This window comes from Anabrus simplex, chromosome 1 (assembly GCF_040414725.1).
Source record: "Anabrus simplex isolate iqAnaSimp1 chromosome 1, ASM4041472v1, whole genome shotgun sequence".
Classification (NCBI taxonomy): Eukaryota; Metazoa; Arthropoda; class Insecta; order Orthoptera; family Tettigoniidae; genus Anabrus; species Anabrus simplex.
Window position 1 is genome coordinate 690713805 of NC_090265.1, and position 24985 is coordinate 690738789.

At 37.9% G+C, this 24985-nt stretch overlaps 1 protein-coding gene across 1 annotated transcript in view; it reads right to left on the bottom strand.

Moving 5' to 3' along the window:
• Nucleotides 1-2324: 2324 nt before the first annotated feature.
• Nucleotides 2325-24985, bottom strand: part of Apt1 (Acyl-protein thioesterase 1) — a 42269-nt gene continuing 19608 nt past the window's right edge. The window contains exons 4-8 of the mRNA XM_067135955.2: nt 23502-23567; nt 18594-18641; nt 13610-13856; nt 10492-10656; nt 2325-3115 (exon numbers count right to left, since the gene is read on the bottom strand). Of these exons, the coding sequence (XP_066992056.1) occupies nt 3065-3115; nt 10492-10656; nt 13610-13856; nt 18594-18641; nt 23502-23567 (577 nt within the window). The 3' untranslated portion in view covers nt 2325-3064. The remainder of the gene's footprint in view (nt 3116-10491; nt 10657-13609; nt 13857-18593; nt 18642-23501; nt 23568-24985) is intronic.

The window sequence follows — 24985 nt, forward strand, 5'->3', positions numbered from 1 at the left end:
ACCCCTTACGACAGGCAGGGGATACCGTGTGTGTATACGTCTGCATCCCCCACCCATAGGGGGTCCTGTTACTTCTAACTTATGAATAAGATATCCTGAGTCCACCCAGCTTTCACCCCCTTTTGTCCGGGAGGCTGACTTCTTTCTTACAGAACACTGTTGATCGCAACTATGAGCTCACTGCATTAACTTTGCTGCACTTGATTCGCTACCATCCTGGGAAAATACACATCCTAAGAACAGTGAAGCCTCATTAAGACGTTTTCTCACTTAGCATGTTGTTTCGAAGTCGCGATTCAAATCATATTAAATCTGTGTAAAACTACCTCGCTTATCGCATCACAAAGTTTCGCTATTACCGCTTAGTACCATCACATTTTTCATATCCTTGAAAATGTACTTTGTCATCCCCTTTGAAAAGAACATGGTTTTCATCACAGGAGACAGGTCAGGGAAAGTTGCGCGAAAATGGGAAATGGCCTTGAATTCCCAAACTTTATAGGGGTAAATTACACCTTTGGGGGAGCAAGACGTTAGTGCCAGGAAAGTTTAATTTTGCCTGCCAGTTTTCAGGGAAACTGCTGAATAACCCAGTAAGCCTGTTTGTGCTTGTATTTTGCATTCCATCCAGAAGTTAGAAATGAATCCTGTGTTGAGTGTGAAGAGTAGCGATATTTGTTGCATGATAGCCTACTTACGGATTAGGAACATAATCATGTGAAGTTGATTAGCGTAGTGCATACTTGTCTTGTGGTAGCCCAGTTATGGATACTGAAAAAGTCGTGAAATCGCTTACTAATGAAGAAAAATTAAAATCCAGGAAGTGAACAGACATCTACATTTTTCAGCAGTGGCACATATGTCAAAATTAGCATCTTCAAGTTTCTACCTGAGTCGATCGAAGCAAATCAAAGTGTTGTTGCATTCGAGATTGTGGTCAAACCATTCTCTCGAACGTGGGCAAGTTTAACCTCCAAATCATTTATGGTTGACGAGTGGGACCAGAAAACTTCACAATGTTTAATGTTTAATAATTCACTGGTCTGAAATACAAGGCTTCAGTTAACATTTGTTTTAGAAAGAGTGTGATCTGCAATAATATACTGATACTTTTATATTTCATATTATAGTCGTACTATATTGTCATATTTGTTGTCTGGTGTTTTACACACATTTTAATACATTGCTGTTAATAAGCCCCAGTCAAAAAGGGCTTTCATATTTGTTCCCCTCATCTTTTTTTCACACCTTTTACTACTCTCATCTTCTCAACTTTAGAAACGGTAGGCCTAGATGTTTTTCACTATAGGTCTACCCATACATACACTGCCTAAAATTCTTGCATGTCGGAAAAAACATATCATGTGTTTACATATCCTTGTTGGATAGTTTTTATTTGTCTATTCAATAGTACATTTTCTCGCTTAACACGTCTTTCTTCGTCCCCTGCAGAAAAGTCTTAATGAGGTTCACTGTACATAAAATACCTGTTCCAGTTTTGTCCCAACCTGATATTCATCATTCTTTCAGGTTTCTTCCCTACTGACATCACTTTAGTCTTGTAAATGCTTTAACTGAGAACGCATGCATGCACACCCCCCAAATATTTCAGGGAAAGTTACCAATCTTTATCCCCACTTAAGAAGAGGTCCTTGTGTGGATTCCAGGTTGTACCATGCCATTTTAACTCAGTAATAAAATGTCTGTATAGTATATATTCCTTAACATCCATTACACAACATTAACACAGTACATGGAGAAGAGAGAGAGAGAGAAAAAGAAAGAAACTAGAAATACCTCATTTCTTAGCAATAAACACAGTTCTCTATTAAGAGGAAAATTATTAAAACAATGATTTCTCAATATATACAGTATATATTTTAAAGAACCTCTTAAAATATTATCAAAAACTGTAAACTGCATACACTATTTCTATGTTAGCTTAGAATTTCCTGTAAAATGCCTGATTAAGGTTTGGAACTTCATCTTCTGTAGTATAAAAGATACGGCCACCTGGTCAGGTCTGTTATTGGAATACAAGAAAAAGGAAAAATCACAGATCCCAAAGAAAACAGCACAAATAATGGATGCAGTCACTAAGCAACAATGATTGGCTAACATCTGTCTGAGCCATGAAAAAGTATTACCTTATGTTAAAACATATGAATTGGCATACTTTTAAAAAATGAGTGAATCTTTTAGGACTTGACCCAGTCGGAATCTGAACTGAACATACCTTACTTTCAGTATAGTCTTATACTTGGGTATGTAAGGTGCTTAGGATAAAGAGACATTACTGTCTATAAAACATCAAAAAGCATCAGTATTTGATAAAGAGATGTCAGCATTTATTTTAGTTTATCCTATGATTAACTTAAAAATTATCTCATTATACAGCACATGACTTTAACCTTGCACATTTACAAGGATGAATTCAAAGAATTTGTTATAATACTGTAGCTGTACATAATATACAAACCAATCACGATTTACACAAGCCAGAATTCTAAATTATAAGGATAAAATACATCACAGTATATTTCAGTGTCAGGGTATACAATATCACAACTGTTATGGTCTTGGCAGTAATTTATGGCTACAAGATCATTTCCAACAATACAAAGGACATAACTGATTATTTACATCCAGTACCCAATGATTTGTACTAACGGAAGGAAACACAACCTACCATCACTAGCTGTTGCGTTATTCAAAATGATACTTAACAGATTAAGAACAGTACATGAGAATTATTACCTAGAAATTATATATCTTTTCACACAAAATTACTGAATTTCAACATATCCCAACCAGTAAGGATTCAAAAGACACATCCAATGTATTCCATTCATGACCAACTCTGTTGTGACAAGGAAAAATATATTGGCTATCATCTACTGAGTACTTTTGTTTTCTTTTAAGACAAAATTTTATACAGCTGTACTTGTTGGTTCGGTTTGAAGAGACTTTGATGCCGTGCTAGTGTGTTAGATGCACACTACCTGGGTTACTTGCTACTGTTGGAGTTGAAAGCCTGCTCAATTTCTCCACAGTTCCACAAGCATTAGATGGGAGGAATCACTCTTTCCAAGAAAGCTTTTAGATCCATTATTTCCTGAAAACAAAAAACATTTTAAAATTAAAATACTGGCTTACTAGAACTTGTTAGAAAACAAGTGCTCTTTACTCAACATTTTTTGTATTTACGAGGGTGGATCAAAAATAAATGGGAATTATTTTTTAAATTTGTTGCATCAACCAAAAAAATACACATATAGAGAGATCACTTTTCTACATAGTGTCCTGCCTTCAATACACATTTTCTCCATTGGATTGGTAAGTTTTTTATGCCGTCCTGATAGAAAGAAGAGGGACGTGTGCGAAGCCAGTTGCATACAACTCTTCTACACTTGCATCATCACCGAACCGCTGTCCTCCTAGGTCTTGTTTGAGTAGTCCAAACAAATGGTAGCCGCAGGGTGATAAATCGGAATTGTACGGAGGGTGCTCCCGAGGTGTCCAGTGAATTTCCTCCAGTTTTCCCCGCATTAAAGCAGCAGTATGCAGCATTGCATTGTCATGGAGAAGAATAACGTTTCGGATCGGTTGCCGGCGTCGCTTGTTGCGATACGCAGCTTTCGCTTCATCCAAAAGGTGACAGTAATAGACTGCATTAATTGTGCTTTGTTCATGAAGAAAATACACCAGTAAAACGCCCGTGGAGTTACAGAAAACGCCTGCAAGCACCTTTTCAGCAGATGGATGTGTTTTGGCCTTGACTGGACCTGCTTCGTCTCTTTGCCGCCACTCCATGCTTGCTTGCTTTCTTTGACTCTGGGGTGTAATGATGCACCCAAGTTTCATCACAAGTCACAATACAATGCAAGAAATCCTCTCCCTCCTAGTAGCAATGCAGGAGTCTCCGACAAACTTCCTGGTGTAAAGTTTTTTGTTCCTGATTGAGGAGAAGAGGAACCCACGTGACTGACAATTTATAAATTTCATGATAATTGATCCGTATTGAACTGTGATTAGAATAATAGTTGAATATCTTATTTATGGGTTCACCTTTTCAATACAAAGTTGCGCGATATGTCACATTAAATAAGATATTCAACTATTATTGTAATGACAATTTTCTGAAATAGAGTTCATCTCGGATGATGTTTTGAACACTTCTGTAACATAATCCTATGGCTAAAACAATTTGCAAAATTTTTATTTATCAATCTTCACCAATAATGTCACGAATGGCAACAATGTTGTCTGCAGTGATGCTTGTCCGTGATCTCCTTTCGTGAGGTTCATTTTCCACAGCTTCTCTTACTGCCACAAGTTTCTTAGCCTACTCATACACTCAAGTCTGCAAAAGTGTTTCTTTCCCAAACTGTGTGCAGAGCCATCTCAAACTCTCGGAAGGTTTGGTGCCCTCTTTTGCAAGAAATTTGATGATGATGCGTTGGCAACAGATGTATGCACCTCTTGCTCTTTCATGATGTACTGAAGCAACCGTCGTTCGCGTGAGCAAAGCCCTTCTCCAGACACCCCTACCAACATCCTGGCAAAGCCCTGCATCAGAATTATTACTAACAGCAGTGGTACATTCAAATTCCCGTTTATATTCGATCTGCCTTCGTAAAAATGCAGACTGCTTTGTTAGGCTACATACAAACTGTTAACAATTTACTCTCTTTTGCAATAGGCTCTTGCAATATTTTACGTTTGACACAGACTGCTCCTTATTGTCCCTTTAAACACATGTAGTTTACTAATTTACATCAGTTTTAAAAGCTCCCTAACTGGAATACACACATTTAGATCCAAAAAATAAAATTTTGACATCAGTTTGTAAACAAACACGGCATCCTGGGTAAAGATGAGAGTTACATATCGTAACATGATACTGTATCCTATCCAATCAGTGTAAGCTGTGACAGGTGCGTCATCAAGAAAGAACAACAGAATTGCATTTTTGTCATCAAGAAAGGACAGCAGGAATTCATTTTTGTTTGTAATATTTTGTATTGTGAGAAATGAAATAAGAACTCTGGACTCTGCTGGAATTATTTTTTTATGTAACTGGAAGAATTATTAATTTAAATATGTTTGGAATAATTTAAAAAAAAATAGGAAAACATCAAGATATATGGAACTGTAAATGAACATTGTAAGATGCGAGAATTAATTTTGAAGTGATTTTTGTATGTATGTAAATTTCATGTAATTGATCATTTAAATTAATGTCAGCAAGTGTGAAGAAAAGACATTTGGGACGTTTTAACTTGAAGAATTTCTTGAAGAATTATTTGAAAATTACTTTTTTAAAATTCTGTGTAACCTTCTAATCTGATAAATTTTTTTGTAAGGTGCTTTAATTTTGAGGCACGCTATACCGCACGTGCAGTTACCGATATTGAAACAGGTGATGTAATTCCTCTTGAATCAGTAGGCCAGGAAATGACTACATGTGGTCATGCAATTGAATTGGCAAAAAGAACGGGAATCTAGTGGAACAGAGTCCTATTGGTGGATTGTGATTTGTCAATTTCCAGCCTTAGGTGCATTATGTAAGCAAAGTATTAGATATAACCCATATTTTTATTTTTTAGAGGATGGCACATTTTAGTACATATTATAAACGAACGCAAGCACAATGAGGTTTTGGTGTAATTTAGTTTTATTAATGTAATATAAGTTCGAACCGAACAATTTGGTGTTTTAACACATTCACGCCCGTATCCGAGTTAACCTGGATAAGCGCAACCTTGAACTGGAGCCGTTCCTACGCAGCTGGGATCTATTTTGGTCACAAATATGTGCGAGAGAGATGAAAGTAATAACCTTATGAATGCTTCTACTCATCAGAAACCGCTTGGCCACGGCGATTTTCCCTCCCAATGCACTTTCTTCGTTTTGTTTCTGAAGGTAGCATAGCGCTGGTAAAACTAGCTGCGTAGTTGGTTTATGATTGCACTAGCGAGTGTATAATCCTTTGGTATAATCGCGTTCTTAAGTGTAACTTGGCGTGTAGGGACAATATAAATGATGCAAGTGATGCGAATTTACAAAGCACAGTTTTTCAGCTGCTTGAAAATTATCTTGGCCAGGGGTATACAGTCTATACGGACAATTATTACAAATAGCGTTGGACTCGCGAAACAACTGCGGGAACAGAACACTGCTGTATGTGGAACAATAGGTCAAATAGGGGTGTACCAAAAGATCTAAAGGAACACCAGGCAATTCTCAAACGGGGGGAAAAGTGAACCCGACATACAAATACAGTCACTTCTCTCCAAAATCTCAGCTCCATCTACTTCATCAGCTCCAAGTCAACGTCGCGCGATTGTGCCGCCAAAAAGGGCACCGGCCAAGGATCCATCATTTAGGTTAGATGGAAAGAGAAAAGAGCATATTCTCTTGAAGTTTCCTTCATTAAATATAGTCAAGTTCCCCTGAAGAAGGTGCAAAGTGTGCTTCAAAACTAAAATTATTAGTGAAACACGCTATTTTTGTGGAAAGTGTGGTGTTCCCATTCACCCAGGAAAGTGTGACATTGCCTACCACACCCTACAGAGATACTAGAGGACTTCATTAAGGTATGTGGAAATTTTTGTTTCCATATCTTGTATAGTTTAGAACTTATTGTGAAAAGAATTTGTTATTGTTTGCTCTGCCACTAACAGCTGGAATAGCTGGGCCAGCCCTTTAAATAGCCGCTCAGATGATGGGCGTGAATGTGTTAACACCAACTAATTTGAATGTACACAGTTTTAACTCAGTCAGTACATTCGACCTTGAAGGCCAGTGCTATACTGACACACAAGGTGTTAAAAATAAAAAATAATTTAAGCAATACCAAGTAAACAAGAAACAAGATCGAACGCAGTACCCCAAGATGAAAAACTTTGAACGCACACAAACCTTATTTCTTTTTCTTCAGGTTGTTTTTAATTGTGACATATGACCCACAAGTCTGTGAACTTGTAGAAAGATGAGACAATAACTTTGTATTTTATCTAAATATATATTTTAATATAAGGTCTATAGGAGTTAATTGTACAACAATTATTTCTCAGAATTACTTCAAAACTTTCAAAGTTTGTTTCTGCATTAAAAAATAAATAAATATTGAACCCCTCTGGTTTAGGGACATGACTTACATGGAGTGACAATAAGTGATATATACTCTATATATATTAATTGCCAGTTTTTCATGACTTTCTTGCAGCTGATGATGGCGCTAGATGCCAAAACTAGTACTGCTAAATAAAGCTAATATGATGTAATACATTCAGGCAACATTGTTTTGTACTGAATAGGTGGAACCTGTAAAAAACTTTATAGTTGGATATAGTTCAATTACGTTAGGCCTAGTTATTTATCGCATGCGACATGGCGAAGAGAGTTCATTTATCTGATGATATCACTGAATATCTTGACAGTTATTCAAGTGATGACGTTTCTTTGTCCGAATCAGAAAGTGTAGATGACGATAATAGTAATCCACCACCTCCAGTAAAAAATGTGTATTTTATACAACATGGCCGACTTTTTTCTGTGATACATCACTTTACACTATTTAATCTATCCTTGGATCTAATGCATTAGAATCTTGATATTTACTATGTTAGTAAACAATAATATGACCTTTCTACTAACATCACACATTTTTGCATTGAACACCATTTCTCAGAATTATTTCAAAACTTTCTAAGTCCAAAACTTGTAACTTTGTTTCTGCATTAAAAAAAAAAAAAAAATTGAACCCCTCTGGTTTAGGGACATGACTTACATGGAGTGACAATAAGTGATATATACTCTATAAGTCGAAATGTTCATGTTGATATATTTATTGGTGTGCCTTTCATGTAATTTTAAAAGCAATATGTGCATAGGGGGGTAAATGTGGCTGACAGTTTTCACACATCATCAGCTGAGAGCTTGAAAGCGAAAGGGTTAAACGATCACTTTGTTAATGATCTCGCCTGCTATATTGATAGCAACAACCGCGAATATTTCTTAACTAACGTAAACTCGTTTCCTCATCCCGAGATGAATAATGTAAATGCACCTTGCTGGATACATTTTGGAAATAGTTTTTTTCCATGGCATTTGAAAGGTTTAAACTGAGAATCAAGGTGACTGCATGTATTAATGGGATAATTTGACACGGCAAGGATTAGCATTTCTGAATTATGAGAGAAGTGCCATGGCAGGAAATCGTACAAGTATAGAGTCACTGTACTGTGTTGTAATACAGACGGAAGTAAGAGATTTTCTCCCCTCGTCATAAGAAAGTTCGATAAGCCACGATGTTTTAAGGGCATCGGGTACTTTCCGTGCAAGTAAAAGGCATCTAAAATACATACAGTACAATAATCAAATGAATAGAGCAAGTGCACAATGGAGCCAGTATAGATTTCTCCTCATCTTTGAATCATGTCTTCTTTTTTTTTTTTTTTTTTTTTTTTTTAATTTCACTGCATGAGGTTATGTTTGCCAGTGATTTATTGAAGTGCATTATTTGAATACTGTAAATGCACGTTGTTGGATACATTTTGGAAATAGATTTTTTCCATATCATTTGAAAGGTTTCAACTGTGAATCAAGGTTAACTGCATGCAGTAACGGGTCTTAGAATATTTTGTGACACCACAAGGACTTGCATTTCTGAATTACGAATTGGCAGTTAACTCGAAATCACGTAATTTGAAGTCTGATTTTTGCGTCCCAACGACTTTGAATTAACGAGGGTTTATTGTAGTACATTCACCTGGAGGCAACAGAGCTGAAATATGCTGCAATCAGAAGGGATACTTTTTTCTATTAATGTTCAATGGATTAATGATCTAAATCAGGGAGTAGTTCTGGTCAGGTTCTGTAAATGACAGCATCATTATACACTAAAGGCTAAGCCTTGTCGCCGCAACCATTCTCCTCTCAATCCTGCTGTTCTCATTTCCTTGTAGTCTTTACAGCCCATCAAATTTCTCACATCCTCAAATTATGTCTTCCTTGGTCCTCCTCTTCCTTTGTTTCCTAGTATATTTCCTTCAAAGACATTTACTGGGAAGTCATTAGGTCTTTGGATATAACCTACAAGTTTTACCTTCCTTCTTTCCATATCCTCTATCAGTCTCCGTTGCACACTGACTTCCTTTAGAACATTTCAATTAGTCCTTTTTTTTTTTTGAGTCCAACATGTCCTCATAATTTTCCTCCAAATCCACATTTCAGTTGCTTCCAATGAATCTCTTTCCTTTTTTTCCAATTGCCCAGCTCTCACAACCATGAAGGTGGACACTCCAGACAAAGGATTTTACAGAAGCCTTTCTTGTTTTTAAACTTATATGGGTATTTGTTAAAAGATTTCTTTTATTTTGAAAGGCCTGTTTAGCAAGAGCTATTCTTCTTTTGATTTCCTTGGTGCATCTATTGTCTTCAGTGATAATGCTTCCTAAGTAACAGAAATTTTGCACATGTTCTACTTTGGAATTTCCTATTCTGATGTTTGTATTAGCTCTCCTGCCATCTTTTCTCACAACTAAAATTTTGGTTTCCTTATTATTGATATTAAGCTTGTAATGTTTCAATGTATCACACAGAAGATTCAACATTCTATTTAATTCCTCCTCAGTCTGCTACTATGGAAATGTCATCAGCAAATCTAATGCTGTGGATTCTTATCCCATTTACCTTTATTCCTTTAGCCCTTTCCTTTAAAAAACATATTGCTTCTTCAATAAACAAGTTGAAAACGTATGGTGAGAGTGGACAACTGCCTCACCCCTTTCTTAATTCTTGCCATTCTTGTACATCCATTCATCTGAGCATGGTTTAAAGTTGGGATAAGTTACAAAGCGATCCTGGAAAGCATGGAAAGGACAATAGCCCTGTACAAGAAGTTTTCCTGTTCTTAGCTGGAGAATGTGATTCAAATGTTCAGACAACACGAGTGCTCATGCTGATTTCATGCACCCTGTTTTACAGCTGTGCTAAAACAAAATTGCATTGGAAAAATCACTTGGTTCAGCCACTACCTTCTCGATTTTGAACGGTTCATAACTTTTGCAGGAGTTAACGTTAGCTAACTTTTCTCAGGAGAAGTACGAAGAAACACAAGAATCTTAACATGCTATATTTTTAAAATGGTGTTAACTAACATCTTTAACAACCGTTGATGAAACCGGGCTCGAGTCTACATGATGGCAAAAACTTACTTTTGGATGCTACCGGCATTATTTTTTTTAACTTTTTCCCACTGCGTCAATAAAGTGTGTCTTCTACTTTACCAGCCATGCTAATGGTAGGGATTCTAAGCAGAGGGGCAATTTTTGAACAAAAAGAAAAAAATGATGGCTTACAATCTGGTAAATATAGTATCTGTTACACTTGTAAATGGAGGTCTCAGGTGACGGATGATATTATTCTACCCTCTAATAGGCTTCTTGACAGCCTGGTAACTAAACTGCCATTACAAAGACTTACCTCATCTGAAGAGGAATGCATCATCCCCTGATACGTTCTGAATTCAGCTTGCTTCAGAAATTGTTTCAAAAGAGAAGCAGTCATCTGACCCCATTTATATGGAACTATTGGATCACAGTCACCATGACATTGAAGATATGGAATGTCCTTGTTGGCTATAGCAGCCTGCAAGTAAAACAAATTGGATCACCATTCATACTACTGTAGAATGTTACAACAGACACATAAAATCAAAATAATTTCATATAACCCAACCATAGTCACCCACAGTGGGAGATTACACTAAGCAATTCTAAATGTAAGGAGACTTTCCAACAAGTCAACATATTAAATTAGTCAGTTCAGTAACAGTAATACTTCATTCTAAGATGTAAGAGCTTAAATCGTGACCTTCATAGGTTTCAAACTTGAACTCCCCACACTGTGGATGGGTGCATTAACCAATTCTCTCAGAATTGCCAACCCATGAGAGAGACACGCATTCAGCTCTTTTGATGTGGAAATGGCTGTCTTTGGAGAAACACAGATAGGTCTTATGGCAATGATGGGGTAGGAAAGGGCTAGGAGTGGGAAGGACGTGAACATGACCTTTATTAAGGTATAGCACCCAGCATTTCCTGGTGTGAAAATGGTAAACTATCTATTCAGGGCTGTTGACAGTGGGGTTCAAAGTTTGGAGAATCCAACTGGCTAATAGAAGGTTCAGATTTTAGGATAATTAGCAGCATATTCCATTCCTGAATATTATGATTATTACTAAAAATGGAGATATAATAAATTTAATTTGTATTTTAAACTGATTATTGCCCACCTTTCATTACAGCTCCCAAAACCACCACAGTGAGTAAGGTATAAAATTAGAGATCGCCATTTATCCGATGCAAAACTGGCAATCCTAAATTTGTCATCATCTTGGTACTCATTGTAGCTGCTAGTTCATTCATGGAGGTCACATGGTATAGAAATGGAACACACAATTCAGAAATAATTTTAAAATGACCTTGTTTAGGTACAGAATTCTAAAAAAAAAAAAATATCTCTCCAGTAAAATTAGATCAAGTGGAGATTGTTAGTTTTGCTTCTAGACCACCCCATATGGCCAGTGGTAATTTATATGACATAAAGAACAGATTTTACGAAAGAAGAATAGCAATATTATCATCAAGAAAAGGTAGAATACAGGCAACGTATCTAAACAGGAGCTATAATGTACTCTAATAATGCGTAAATCTTATGCATCTTTACAAAAGGGAATACAGTGGAACCTCGATTATCCGTTCCCGGACCCTACGTTTCCCCGGATCATGTGTTCAAATTATGTGGTCTGGCGAGCATCGTGATTAAATCATGTTGAAAAAAATCCCACATTATCCGTTCCTTGAAGAAATGATTTCCCGTATCAACCGTCCAGAAATTTCAGTCCCATCAACGCTAAATCCTCGATCAAGCATTTTTCAATAAACTGTATCTCACGAAAGGACAACTATGGCATTTTTATGAATCTGGGCGTTAATGTCCCGTCATTGCGATAATTAGAGCAAGTACTGTACTGGAAAAGCGATCAGCAGTGAACTTACTTAGGGACCATCTTAGCATCGATTTCGGGTGGTATTGTTTAGAGAATCTCGGAAATTATAAAGCGGAGAGTGGCCACAATAATTGTAAGGAGATACAGAGCATTTCGACAGCTCTACTTGAAGACGGAACGAGTTTCGTCAAATGTTCGCACTTATAAAATGTCCACATTATGTCCAGGGTTAGATGTTTATATTTTTACTTTTTTTTTATTGTATTGCCGAACAGGTTTTCGGTACTTTCCTCAGGGCACTGTATAGTAACTGGGCTTTTAGGCAAGAATTAAAACTGCTCCTTCTTAACACAAATCTTGCACAAACCTAGTATTTTAATATTATCGTATACTATTATGTTATCGAGACCAGAACAGATGTTGCACCTTACATACAAAAAGCCATGGGAGGTCTTGGGATTGACAGTTACTGTTTTGGTCCTAATATAAGACTGGGAATTTTACGTTTTTGTGTTAAAATTCAAAAACTGCAGTCGTTTTATTTGTGCATGTATCATGTACAAAATAAATGGTTTGTATCATTTCCAACTCGTACCGTACTGACGTGCAGCAAGCGCGCTTTCCAGCTGAGCACAAATAACCGTTATTTCTGAAGTTTTGATGATATCCTTTTCTCTTTCCAATTTGACTGGATTAGTGACTGACAGAATTGAATATAATGCACTTGAGAACTTCTGAGATTCGATACTTCAAAACCATTCTCGAGTTCAACATAACCTTTAAAAGTAAATGTAGGCCTAATTTATGCGGTACAAGATTTCCAGAAACTGACTATGAACCTGAGACCAAATTACAATGGAAGATTAAGAAAAGAAGGGATTTTGCCATCATGCTGGGCGCTTTTGTATCTAATGTGCTTTATTTTATTAGAAGAGAGAATTAAAAACTACTTGTGGTCGATTGTCGTTTGGCTCGACGTTATTAGATTTTTCGAAGAGTTTGGCTAATCAGAGTTGCTGACATATTCAAGGGAAACTGACGAAGTTTCACCTCTAAAACTGAATATGAAGTTTCGAAGTTTTGAACTCGTGTACTGGTAATTAATGTTTGATGCTGGTTTCGTGGTCTAACTTGCCTGCCTCTCATCCGGAGGGCCCGGGTTCGATTCCCGGCCAGGTCAGGCATTTTTTTGTGAATATAAGAGCTGGTTCCAGGTCCACTCAGCCTGCGTGATTAACTTTAATTGAGGAGCTATCTAATGGTGAGATGGCGACCGTGGTCTAGAGAGCCACCAGGAATAATGGCCGAGTGGATTCATCACACTGACCATGCATCACCTCGTAATCTGCAGGCCTTTGAGCTGAGCAGAAGTCGGTTGGCAGGCAAAGGCACATTGGGGCTGTAGTTTGGTTTGGTTTAGGAGTGTTGTAAGATTATAATTATACATATTTCATTTCTGTGATGTTTAGCCAAATTGCTGATGGCTTTTCATTCCTGGATTTTCCGTTTTCCCGTGTTGTACGTTTTATTTTAATGGTCCCTCCCAAAACGGAGAATTGAGGTTCCACTTTACATGATAACTTCTCTTACCGCGGGAAACTGTTTGTGAAGAGGAAGCCAACATGACAGCGCAACAACACCGGCCAAAGGTTTAGGATATGTCAAAGCTGAATAGATTGCCAAGGCTCCACCTTGGGAAAATCCCCCAAGAACTATTCGGTTTGAAGCTATCCCCCCCTTCACTTCTTGCTCTATCATAGAATGGACTAGTTCTGATGCTCGCCGAATTCCTTCTTCATCTTCTGGACCATTGGCATCCAAGGTTCTCAGGTCAAACCTGCACACAAAATATTATATATTAAGTAAAAATGTTACATTACATCAACGATTCCCAAATGGGGTTCTGCAACACAATGTTAAGGGTGTATAATGAATGCCTATGGTTGTACTTTGATTTAAAATATCACTAATCTGCTGCCCAATACATAACAAGAGCTAGAGTATTCTTAGGGTGAGTTTGAACTTTTCGACACTAGTGCAAATGCTTTAAAACTTGGAAATAGAAAGAGTCGAAAGAAAGGGATATGGTATAACTTCAACTTCTTTTGCAGTTTGTCAAACCTTAATATTCAGATGCCATAGAACTAGAGACAAAACAACTGACAAGTGGGCGAAAAGAAAAAATAATGTATGTATCGAACTGATCATTGTAATCGAACCAATCATTCAGGCAACATTTTAAGACTTTTCTTTATTCATCTGTTTCCAACTGATGGTACTGGCAGGCTAGGCAGTTGAGCTAGAAAGTATACCTACTACTACTACTACTACTACAGTAGTCAATACAGTACATTTCTGGACAGCCCTCACCCCCCCTTTCCATTTTTTGTAACAAAGTAAAGTGTATTACATAATACAACTACTTGGCTGATTGGTCAGCGTAGTGGCTTTCAGTACATAGGGCCCCAGGTTTTACTCCTGGTCAAGCTGAGGATTTTACTTGCAATTGATTCGTTCCTTTAGCTCCAGACCTGGGACTGGTGATCGTCTTAATACACATCTTCGTTCGGATACAACTCATCACACTACCAACCACCACGGATACAATAGAGAATACATCCTTCCTTGTCTTCCTCTGAAAAAACTATTAGGGGCATTAGCTGCTGTCTTCGGAGGCCTGGGTTCAATTCCTGGAACTGCCAGATATATAAGAATGGTAAGAGGGCTGGTATGTCGTGTGCAGCTCGAGCTACAATTTTAGTCCCACACAGGAGTTCTTTAACATGCCAGTAAATCTACCGACATGAGGCCGACATCCCACCTTCAAATACCACTGGACCGGGTGAGTTGGCCGTGCAGTTAGAGGCACACGGCTGTGAGCTTGCATTCGGGAGATAGTGGGTTTGAATTCCACTGTCGGCAACCTTGAAGATGGTTTTCAGTGGTTTCCCATTTTCACGCCACGGCCGCTTCCTTCCAACTCCTAGGCCTTTCCTATCCCATTGTCGCCATAAGACCTATCTGTGTTGGTGCGATGTAAAGCCACTAGCAAAAAAAGACTATCAAACATCTGCCTGTGCCATCCAAGAGTGTCTGCAAACAAGAGTTAAGTTCATAATTTACTCAGGACCTAAAAATCTGTCCATATTTGAGGAGTGTCTGTACGTTAGGAATCTCCATAAGGAGAGGTTTTGCTGTACTAATACCTCTCACTATCATCCCCCTGTGAGTGGGGGTGGTAGAACAACACTCATGGTATCCCCTGCCTGTTGTACAAGATGACTAAAAGGGACCCCAGGGGTTCTTAACTTGGGAGCGAGGATTGGCAACCACAGGGCCCTTAGCTGAGTCCTGGCATTGCTTCCACTTACTTGCACCCAGCTCCTCGCTTTCATCTATCCTATTCGACTTCCCTAGGTCAACTCCTGTTCTTTTCTGACCCTGACGGTATTACGTATGGAGGCCTAGGGATTCTTTTCATTTTTCAGCCCTTCGTGGCCCTTATCTTTCTTTGGCCGATACCTTCATTTTTGAAGTGTCAGATCCCCTCCATTTTTGTTCTCTCTGATTAGTATTATGTAGGGGATGGTTGTCTAGTACTTCCTATTAAAACCACCACCACCACCACCACCACCACCACCACCACCACCACCTCTCACTGTCACTGAGGTTCAATAGATGTCAATAACTCAATAATGTTAATATTGTCCCCTTCAAAATTGGTAAAAATAATTTATTGGGAAGTATTTTATTTCTACTGTGTGTTGAAATATTATTTTGTGAACCAGGAAGGGAGTTGTATCACATCGAGCTGGCTAAGCGAGATACGCCAGGTGGCTGGGAATTCCACTCAAGGACAAACGAAGGGAGAGCGCAGATACAGCTAGCCAAATAACCTTCAAATCAGCCGTGAATGCCACGTGACCGGGCAGAATGTCTGTCAAGTGCTCGATCGATAATTGTGAAGGTGCATGACGTCTGACTATGGCAGCCAATCAAGCGATTAATTTGGTGCGAAGTTAATAAATTAACCAATCGCTTATGAGGAAAAGACGCACCCCTGTCTTAAGGCAGTGAATAATGGATTTTCCTAGGGAAAATTTACTCAGAAATTTCTACCTCTGAACACGTCGTGTGGAGAATTACTCTAGCTTCAACTACGGACGGAAGAAGACGCACTTCGCTTGCTGAGGGAACTTCGTCATTCAGAGCCTACAACTTGTAATAACTGCAGTTCAGATATTTTCGGATCCCACCTATAATTCAACAGATTTCAAAAGTTAAGTTTCTTTATCATCTTATCAAACATCGGTGTGAGTTTTGGGCCTTGTCTTAGACGTTATTTTTAGTTTCAGCTTCACAAGAAATTCCACAGAAGAGATCACCGGTTCGAGTCCAAGTCAGGATGCCAGTCTTCTTTCTTGGTGAATGGTGTGATTTCCAGCGCCCCAGCATGTCTCCAATGCACGAGTAAAATGTAAGGCAGTCCAGGCGGGCGTGACCAGGATCGATGGTGCGTAATGTGGTAATGCACTAGGTCATCAGCCCGAGTTCTACAGCCGACAGTCACCACCAAGTAATATTTAAACTTTGTTATTCTTTCTTTCCTTTTGTAATGTAATTGTAATGACATAGCCTCTACTTATTTGTTTAGAAAAAATTCTATTAGTTAGAATTTTTCCATCTCTTCTTTCTTGGTGATGGTAGATTGAGGATGTGTGAGTATTTGAACCTGTTAGTTTGTTTGAGTGGATGTCTTCGAGAAGTGTTTCAACTGTCCCGAGTTCATTGTGGCAGGAGAAATAAATGTAAAATGACCTCAACGTTAAACTAGGACTATTTGAATATTTTTAGACTTTAAATGAGATCAAATGGGACAGTAATTTCGTGGATTCTATTATGTCAGAGTTCATTCTTCATTATGCGACGTATGGTTGAATTTTGTGTGCTATAGAGTCATCTGAAATATTATTGTGCAGTAGCTTCCGCACGTATGATCTTGCGCGGCCAGGGAAAATAATAATAATAAAAATAATTTAACTAAATTATCGCGTAAAAGAACACCTAAGGTCATGAGCATAATATTAGTTATTATTGAAAATGGTTGATGTGCGCTCATTTATTGTAATTTAGGCCTGGGAAATGGCAGTATCTGACCGATACAATTTTTTATATATTTGCTGTGTTGTGATAATCAAGTTGACTGATAGATGGATATTATTGAATTCAGCAGTCGAGCTGTGCATCCATTGGTGAGTCAATTTAAGAATAGGATATGTTACTTGATGTAATTTCTTCGTTGTGAGTGCAGATCGATCGAGAATCACAATTATAGTGGAGAAGTAAAAATAAATATCGTAGCTCATGAACCGCGTGCGCGGAATGTTAATTCTGGCCTATGTTTAAGCGATGTTATCGATGATTTCTGGATGATTTTGTGTTCGTAAATTTTCTCTGAACATCGTCGTATAAATGTGTTCCTTAATAAAGTGATAGTCATTGCTGTCACATTTCCAGTTGATGAGAGGAGGTCAGCACGATAGTGTCATCATGAGAATAATTTTCCTAACTTTGTCTAAACATAAAAATTAATAGTCAAGGGCTAGCGTTCGTGTAAATATGTATATAATGTTTCCGTGTATCTTTGTGTGAGTGTAGTGTGTGTGATTTGACTGTACTTTGCTTAATATAAGTTTCCAATCCATATTTGTGATGATGCTCTTCGTTATTTCGTGAAATTTTTGGCCTAATTTACGCCATCTTTAGTGGTTCACCATTTGAATGAATTTCAACCTTTAGTGAATTTTATTCATTTTTAAGGAAGAATAGGATCTTATTTAACGAATACACATAAATGAGTATAGGCCATGTCAGTGGATTGAACTCACAAAAATCAAATTGTAAGCATCAATTAATTAATTATTTCAATTAATGGGTAAACAACGATTGACATGAGGTCAAGTTCCGAGCCATTATGTGAGAAGCAACTACTAAATAATTATAAAGTTGAGTTTATTAATTAATTTAAAGGTCAAGGAAGACGATTTAACCATAATTTTATGAGAGAAATTTTTTTAATTTAATTTTCAAAGAGGAATGAAAATGATCATTTTCAAACTTGTTTAAAACCAAATCTATGAAGGAAGGAAGTTTATTTTCAAGTTATTAAATTATCAATGGGAGAGATCATATCAAATCAATTATTATTAATTATTTAATTAACTTTCCACTAAAATATAAATATTATACTTGCAGATTCAGCCCTTTTGCTGTTCGATTTTTCGATGAAGTATCTAAGTGACTACGACATAAAAGAAGACTAATCATATAAACAAAATACCTAGATTTTGTAAATTATTGTGAAGTTTATGAAGAGCAGTAGTTGTAATAAATGTGTAAAACCTATTTAGCTTTCTCTCATTTGCCACTAGTTCATCATCTATCCCTGCACTTTAAAATTTTCGCACAGCCGATAAGCGAACGATCTACACCCTGGAGATCTTCGCTCACCGGCCGAGCTGAGCCCGGCATGACGGGTGCAATATATTCTACTATGTTTAACTATAACACTTACCATGATGGCATCCTGAACCCTCCATTTAATGTGACTGGCATTGTTGGTCTGAAAAAGTAAAGGCATATTTTATTCTTTGTAGAAGTGAAAAAGTGTGCATAGCTTAATAGCTTAACAGCACTGACTTTGATGAAAATAACAGTGGCTACAGAAACAAAAGCTATTTAGTGTACAGTACATCACAATATCAAAATGAAAGTAATGATAGAAACAGGAATGAATACAAGTTACTATTAAAATAACAAATATACAGTTTTTTTAACTTCCCAATTTGCTTTGCGCCGCACTGACACTGATAGGCCTTATGGAGACGATGGGATAGGAATGGGCTAGGAGTGGGAAGGAAGCAGCCATGGCCTTAAGGTACAGCCTTTTGCTGGTGTGAAAATGGGAAACCATGGAAAGCCATCTTCAGGGCTGTCGACAGTGGGGTTTGAAACCACTATCTCCCGAATGCAAACTGACAGCTATGTGACCCAAACCATATAGACAGTTGCTTGGTTGCAAAGTTCGTAAAGTGTCCTTGATAGGGTCTCAGAGAATACTCTTGGACAAGGTGACGGATGGTTTGTCTGTCAACTTCTTTTTACAATTTGCTTTATGTCGCACCAACACGCAGAGGTCTTATGGTGACAATGGGGTAGGAAAGGGTTAGGAGTGGGAAGGAAGAGGCCGTGGCCTTAATTAAGGTACAGTCTCGACATTTTGTCTGTCAACTGAGCTAGTAGGTATGCGGTTTGGGTCACATAACTGCCATCTTGCATTCAGGAGATAGTAGCCAGTGTTGGTAGTCCTGAAGATGGTTTTCTGTTTTCTATTTTCAGACCAGGCAAATTCAAGCAGGTGCCATTCCACAATAGAGTAAACCAACCTAATGTTAAGTACCTTAGTACTGCAGGTGAGGTTCCCCACACTGTACAAAAAGACACATTTAAGGCCACTAGACATTTTTTTTTTTTAATGGCACTGACAAAGCCCTATTTGAAGGCCAGAGCAAGCAATATTACTACCACCATCACACACCATCAAAAGTCTTTGAAAAATTTATGAAGAAAAAGTAGCAAAGAGATAAGATATCCAGTATTTTTTTCTGTTTTAAGTAGGGAGTGGGGCCATTATGGTCCATAGTTCCATGAACTGGGTGAGTATAGGGATAGTGACTTATTGAGCTTTAAAATTTAGCATTTAGACTTGTACATTTTGCATTCTGTAGTGTTTATACACTTGCAATTTAATGTTTTATAGCATTTTGAAGAAAACAAAGAATTTTTGTAACCGAGTAATGTCCTTTGATAATATCAATGTGAAATTAAAATCGTATTTGTATAGAGCTAATACTGAAATAAAAATACATGAAATATACATCTAATTTAGGCTAAAGCATAACAGAGAAAAATACACGAAGTTATCTCGATGAAAAATCAGAGTGAAAATATACAAAATTAACTAATAAAATCTATGAATCAGTGACACTGTTGAAGGAAATCATATAAGATATATGAACATGTTGTTCTTTCACTCGAGCTCTCCAATAACTTAAATTATATATGTCCCATGTCCCTTAGTCGCATTTTCTAATGTATAGGATCAGGGATAAGGTGAAGTGAAATCATATGGCATGTTTTTACGGCGGGATTCCCTTCCTGATGCCAACCTTGGTTGAGGAGCTAATGGAGATGAAATGAGTGATAGTGAATGAAATCGGGTAAGGAAGTGCAAGGAATTGGCTGTGGTCCATGAATATGACCCGTCCTGGCATCTGTCTGGAAGTGAAAATGGGAAGCCACCATTCTCAGGACGGTGGAGTTCAAACTCACTCATCTCCTGAATGCAGGGCTTAGCTACATAGCTGTAGCATGTCAATAAGCGTGGTCATTCCACTTGATTCTCCAATTACATAAATTATACTGCATTTAACAAAATATCCTTCCATATCTACACTGATGGTAGGACCCGAAATACATTGCAGAGCTTCCTGGGCAAACTCTGTGGATCTGAGCTTAACAGCTGACAGCAAACACATTAAACGTTACTTATACTCCGCATGGCTTTACTTCTAAATTGATGTTTCACAAAACATATGAGCATCGCCTTTCTTCTGTTGCCAGCATGCTACTGCCGCGAGAACAGTTGATACAATACAACCGCGGCAAACAGCCCTTGTAAAATATTCTCAGAAAAGCTAATGAGTCTGGATTGGAAACAAATTCACAAAACTACACTTACTAATAACATCCAACACTAAAAATAGAATATTTTATTAATAAAAGAGAATGAGGAAATAACACATCACTCACCGCTAATGGCTGGCACACTAAGGAGGTTATCGGCTACAAAGGGAACGCTCCACTGATCTCAGAGTCACTGGAACCTTCCAACAATGAGGGCTCCCAAATATATTATTAAACTTTTGATGCAGTTCTCCACTACACCTTCATTTTCCTACGTCTTATGTATTATTGTTTGTATATGGCACACAACCTTCCTCCAGTCATCGGCGGCTACCACCTAATTAATTACATGCCACTGTACAAGTGCCAGTGGCCGTAGCCATGTTGAAACACCGGATACCGTGAGATCTCCAAAGTTAAGCAACATTGGGCGTGGTCAGGAGTTGGATGGGTTGCCACGCGCTGTTGGTGGGGGATAAGGGAATGGAGGAGCGGAAAGGAACTGGCCACCCTACCGCACGTAAACTCTGGCTCAGGAACACCTCTGCGGAGGTTCGGACCTGCCTTCGGGCAGAATAACCCTTACCTTACCTTACTGTACAAGTCCTGTGTGTCTTAAGATGTCCCCTGTCATTCTATCTCTTCTTCTGGTCAAATTATTCTATCTCTTCTTCTGGTCAAATTTAGCCCGACATTTGCCACAGTTTCGGCTAACACGTTTTCCACCTTGGGAACAGTAAATCGCTTAGTACACTAACCAATACACGATTGTAAATGTAACTACAGCTATTTTTATGCACTGAACTATTAAACCTGTATTGTACTAACTTGTGCTATGCTATGCTAAACTGTAAACTACGCTATACTGTACTATACTAGAGAGATGAAGACTAATAGGAAAAACAGTAATTACTGATGAAAAATGCAAAAGATTGCGAACCGTACCAAATACCATACATGCTGAGCGAGATAGGTTAACCAAGTGGTGAGTGTAAATATTAGAGTTGGCAACTAGGTTTCGAGCTCACACTCTGCCGATATAAGTCGATATGAATGGCAGCTTTGGATTGGTTGGATGTCTGCTTCAGCGCATAACCACCAGACAGAGTCAAAATCAGCCAAAACGTCAATTTAGAAGTAAAACAGTGTGGAGTATACAGAATGTGAAAAATGATAATACAAAAATTAAGCCTTTATAAGCATTTCACATATCATCATTGTTGAGAAAAATCATCACTCCTAATGATAATCTATGAGGCTATGTGGCCTGTACAAATGCATGTATCTGTCATTAACAGGAGCTAGGGTTGAGAAGAAAGACGCTGAGACATATAGGGTGGTCAGAAAAAGTGTGAACCGGGTATATGAGCGTTACAGGGTTGGTCATACTGATAAATAATTTGAAAAAAAAAAAAAAAAAAAGAAATTATGCCTCATGCCGCTGTCATTTTATAAGCTGCTGAACTTTGCCAATCAGATCACTTTTAGTGTGAATTCAAATTGGCTTTGCAAGGTGGCAAATCTAATAAGTCTCGCACAGCATTTTGCAGACTAAAAAGCGGCAAGTTTCCACAAGTAGAGGAGGATCTGCTTAAATATATGATTTTATTACGCAACGTTGGATATGCTGTTTCTCACGAAATGCTGTATTTTAAAGGACGAGAAATATCCGCTGCACATGGATCAGTGTCTCGGATTTGAAAGTTAGCCGCGGCAAGATGAATAATTTTATGAAGAGAATTGGACTCTCTCTTTGACTAAGAACAGCATTATGCCAGAAAATGCTGAATGATTTCAACCAAAAAGCAACTGATTTTCATCGCTTTGTGATTGACAAGCATAAAATGAACGAATATATTGATCCCCCAAATAGGAACTGCAGGTCACACGCCAATCAGTTTCCATATATCACAAAGTCGAACAAATGATAAGGGATACCGCGTGTTATCGTACACACTACCGGAAGCGAAAAACGATGTACTGCAATGCTTGCTATAAAAGCTGATGGCAAAAAGCTTGCACCTTAAGTTGTTCTAAAACGAAAAACAATGCCGAAAGTAAATTTTCCGCAAGGGATCCACGTTCGTATTCAAGAAAGGGTGGATGGACATATCGTACTTGTACAAGTTTGGATACAAACAGTTTGGGGAAATCTAGCAGGGTCCCTCCTTCGATGCCCGGCCCTTCTCATGTTGGACAGTTTTCTTCTTTTTGCCGGTATGTCGTTATGTCATTGCATGAATTGTCCTTTTATTAGTTCAGGTTTATTTCACTTCAGGTTGTATTATCAGCTTGTAACGAGAAGAATATTTCCCAGTGTTTGTACTTCAAACCCACATGTCCAACTTACCTAAGTATCCTACTGGCTTTTCAGAAAAAATCTCACGCCGGAATTTTACCCCAAATATTATATTTGATATACCTTTTAAATGTAAATGAATTGTAAATCATTTTTAATCATCTGAATTTCTTGAATAGTTTATGCATCTGAAGTTTTTGCCTGTGTTTTTCATTTTAAAAAATTGTATGATAATTACGCAAGAAAATATGGTATGTAGCTGAACTAGTAATCAAACCTAAATGAAGTGGGAAGCCACAATGCCAATCCCAAGACCATGGCACAAGGTATGTGATCCATGTTTCAGGGAAAAGACAATACTTTTTACAAACTAGATAATTGTCGTCTCCAACATCTATCACAGGCAAATTTACTATCACCACTCACTGTGATACTCACGCTGTTGGGCAGATAACCTTCACGTAAGGGGGCCTGATGGCTCCCATACCACTGGCCCAGCCATGCCTAGAAAAAAAACACCACAAAAACAATTTAAAAACTAATAAGCAAATGTGACCATATTTAAAAAAAAAAGGAAAAAAGAATATATCATTCTGTGTCTGAATAAAATAGTTACACGGAATGAATAAACCAATGAAATGAAATGTCGTATGGCTTTTAGTGCCGGGATATCCCAGGGCGGGTTCGGCTCGCCAGGTGCACATCTTTCTATATGACGCCTGTAGGCGACCTGCGCGTCGTGATGAGGATGAAGACACATACACACAGCCATTGGAATTAACCAATTAAGGTTAAAATCCCTGGCCCGGCCGGGAACCAAACCCAGGACCCTCTGGACTGAAGGCCAGTAAGCTGCCCGTTCAGCCAACAAGTCGGACAATAAGCCAAAGATTTAAAAGGAAACAGTGAAAAGGTTAGGATGGAAAACCCTGTGAGTCTTCAATCAATCACTTTAAGACAAGTTTTTTCAGCTTTTCCTGGACTGTAAAAGACATACCTACCGCCCTGATGAAAACTGCTTTTGGCTAAAACAGATGCTCTCCAACTGGAATATGATTACTGATATAATGTCACAATAGATTAACAATTCTGCAACAGTTTAAAGGATGATTACAGTCTGTTGAGTTGACGGATTCTTCCCACCTAGTACTTGAATCCTATCCCTACCAGACAGCTACAGGTAGGCCAAAAAATAAACAACCACAGTCCTTACACTTGCCAAGTCTGCTTTGGTCTGTGTTAAACAAGGCTGTGTATAGTAATAACAAGAACAAATATTTTTTGTATATTAATTAGACAATTTTTCCTTTAAATATGAGATTCTTGTGGTGTATCTTAAGAAGAAATTATGTGAACTCATACAGTTATGAGACAAACACTTTCCAGTCTGTCAAACACAAAAAATTTACACTATTATACAAAGAATGACATGTTTTGTTCTACAAGAACTACAGTATGGCACAAGGTATGTGATCCATGTTTCAGGGAAAAGACAATACTTTTTTTCACACTAGATAATTGCTGTCCCCAACATCCATCAGAGGCAAATTTTCTATCACCACTCACTGTTATACTCATGCTGTTGGGCAGATAACCTTGTTGCATTTAAAAGATGCAATAGAAGTTCTTGTAGAATGATACATGCCATTTTTTGCATAATAGCGTGAATATGTTTATATAGCATTAGAATTTATATTGGAATTTTGTGTGTCTGACAGACCAGAAAATTTTTATGTCCGATTCGACCAAGTTGACACTGGAAAGGATGGCTTCCTTCTTAACATATCATACAATTACATAAACTGTGATTCAGAAAGTAAAAAATGGATACAATTCCAGAAGAAATCAGAGTGGAATTCAATTATCTTTGTACTACTGTGAATGTAACTCCATCAAGCTTATACGGGTACAAGTAAAACACA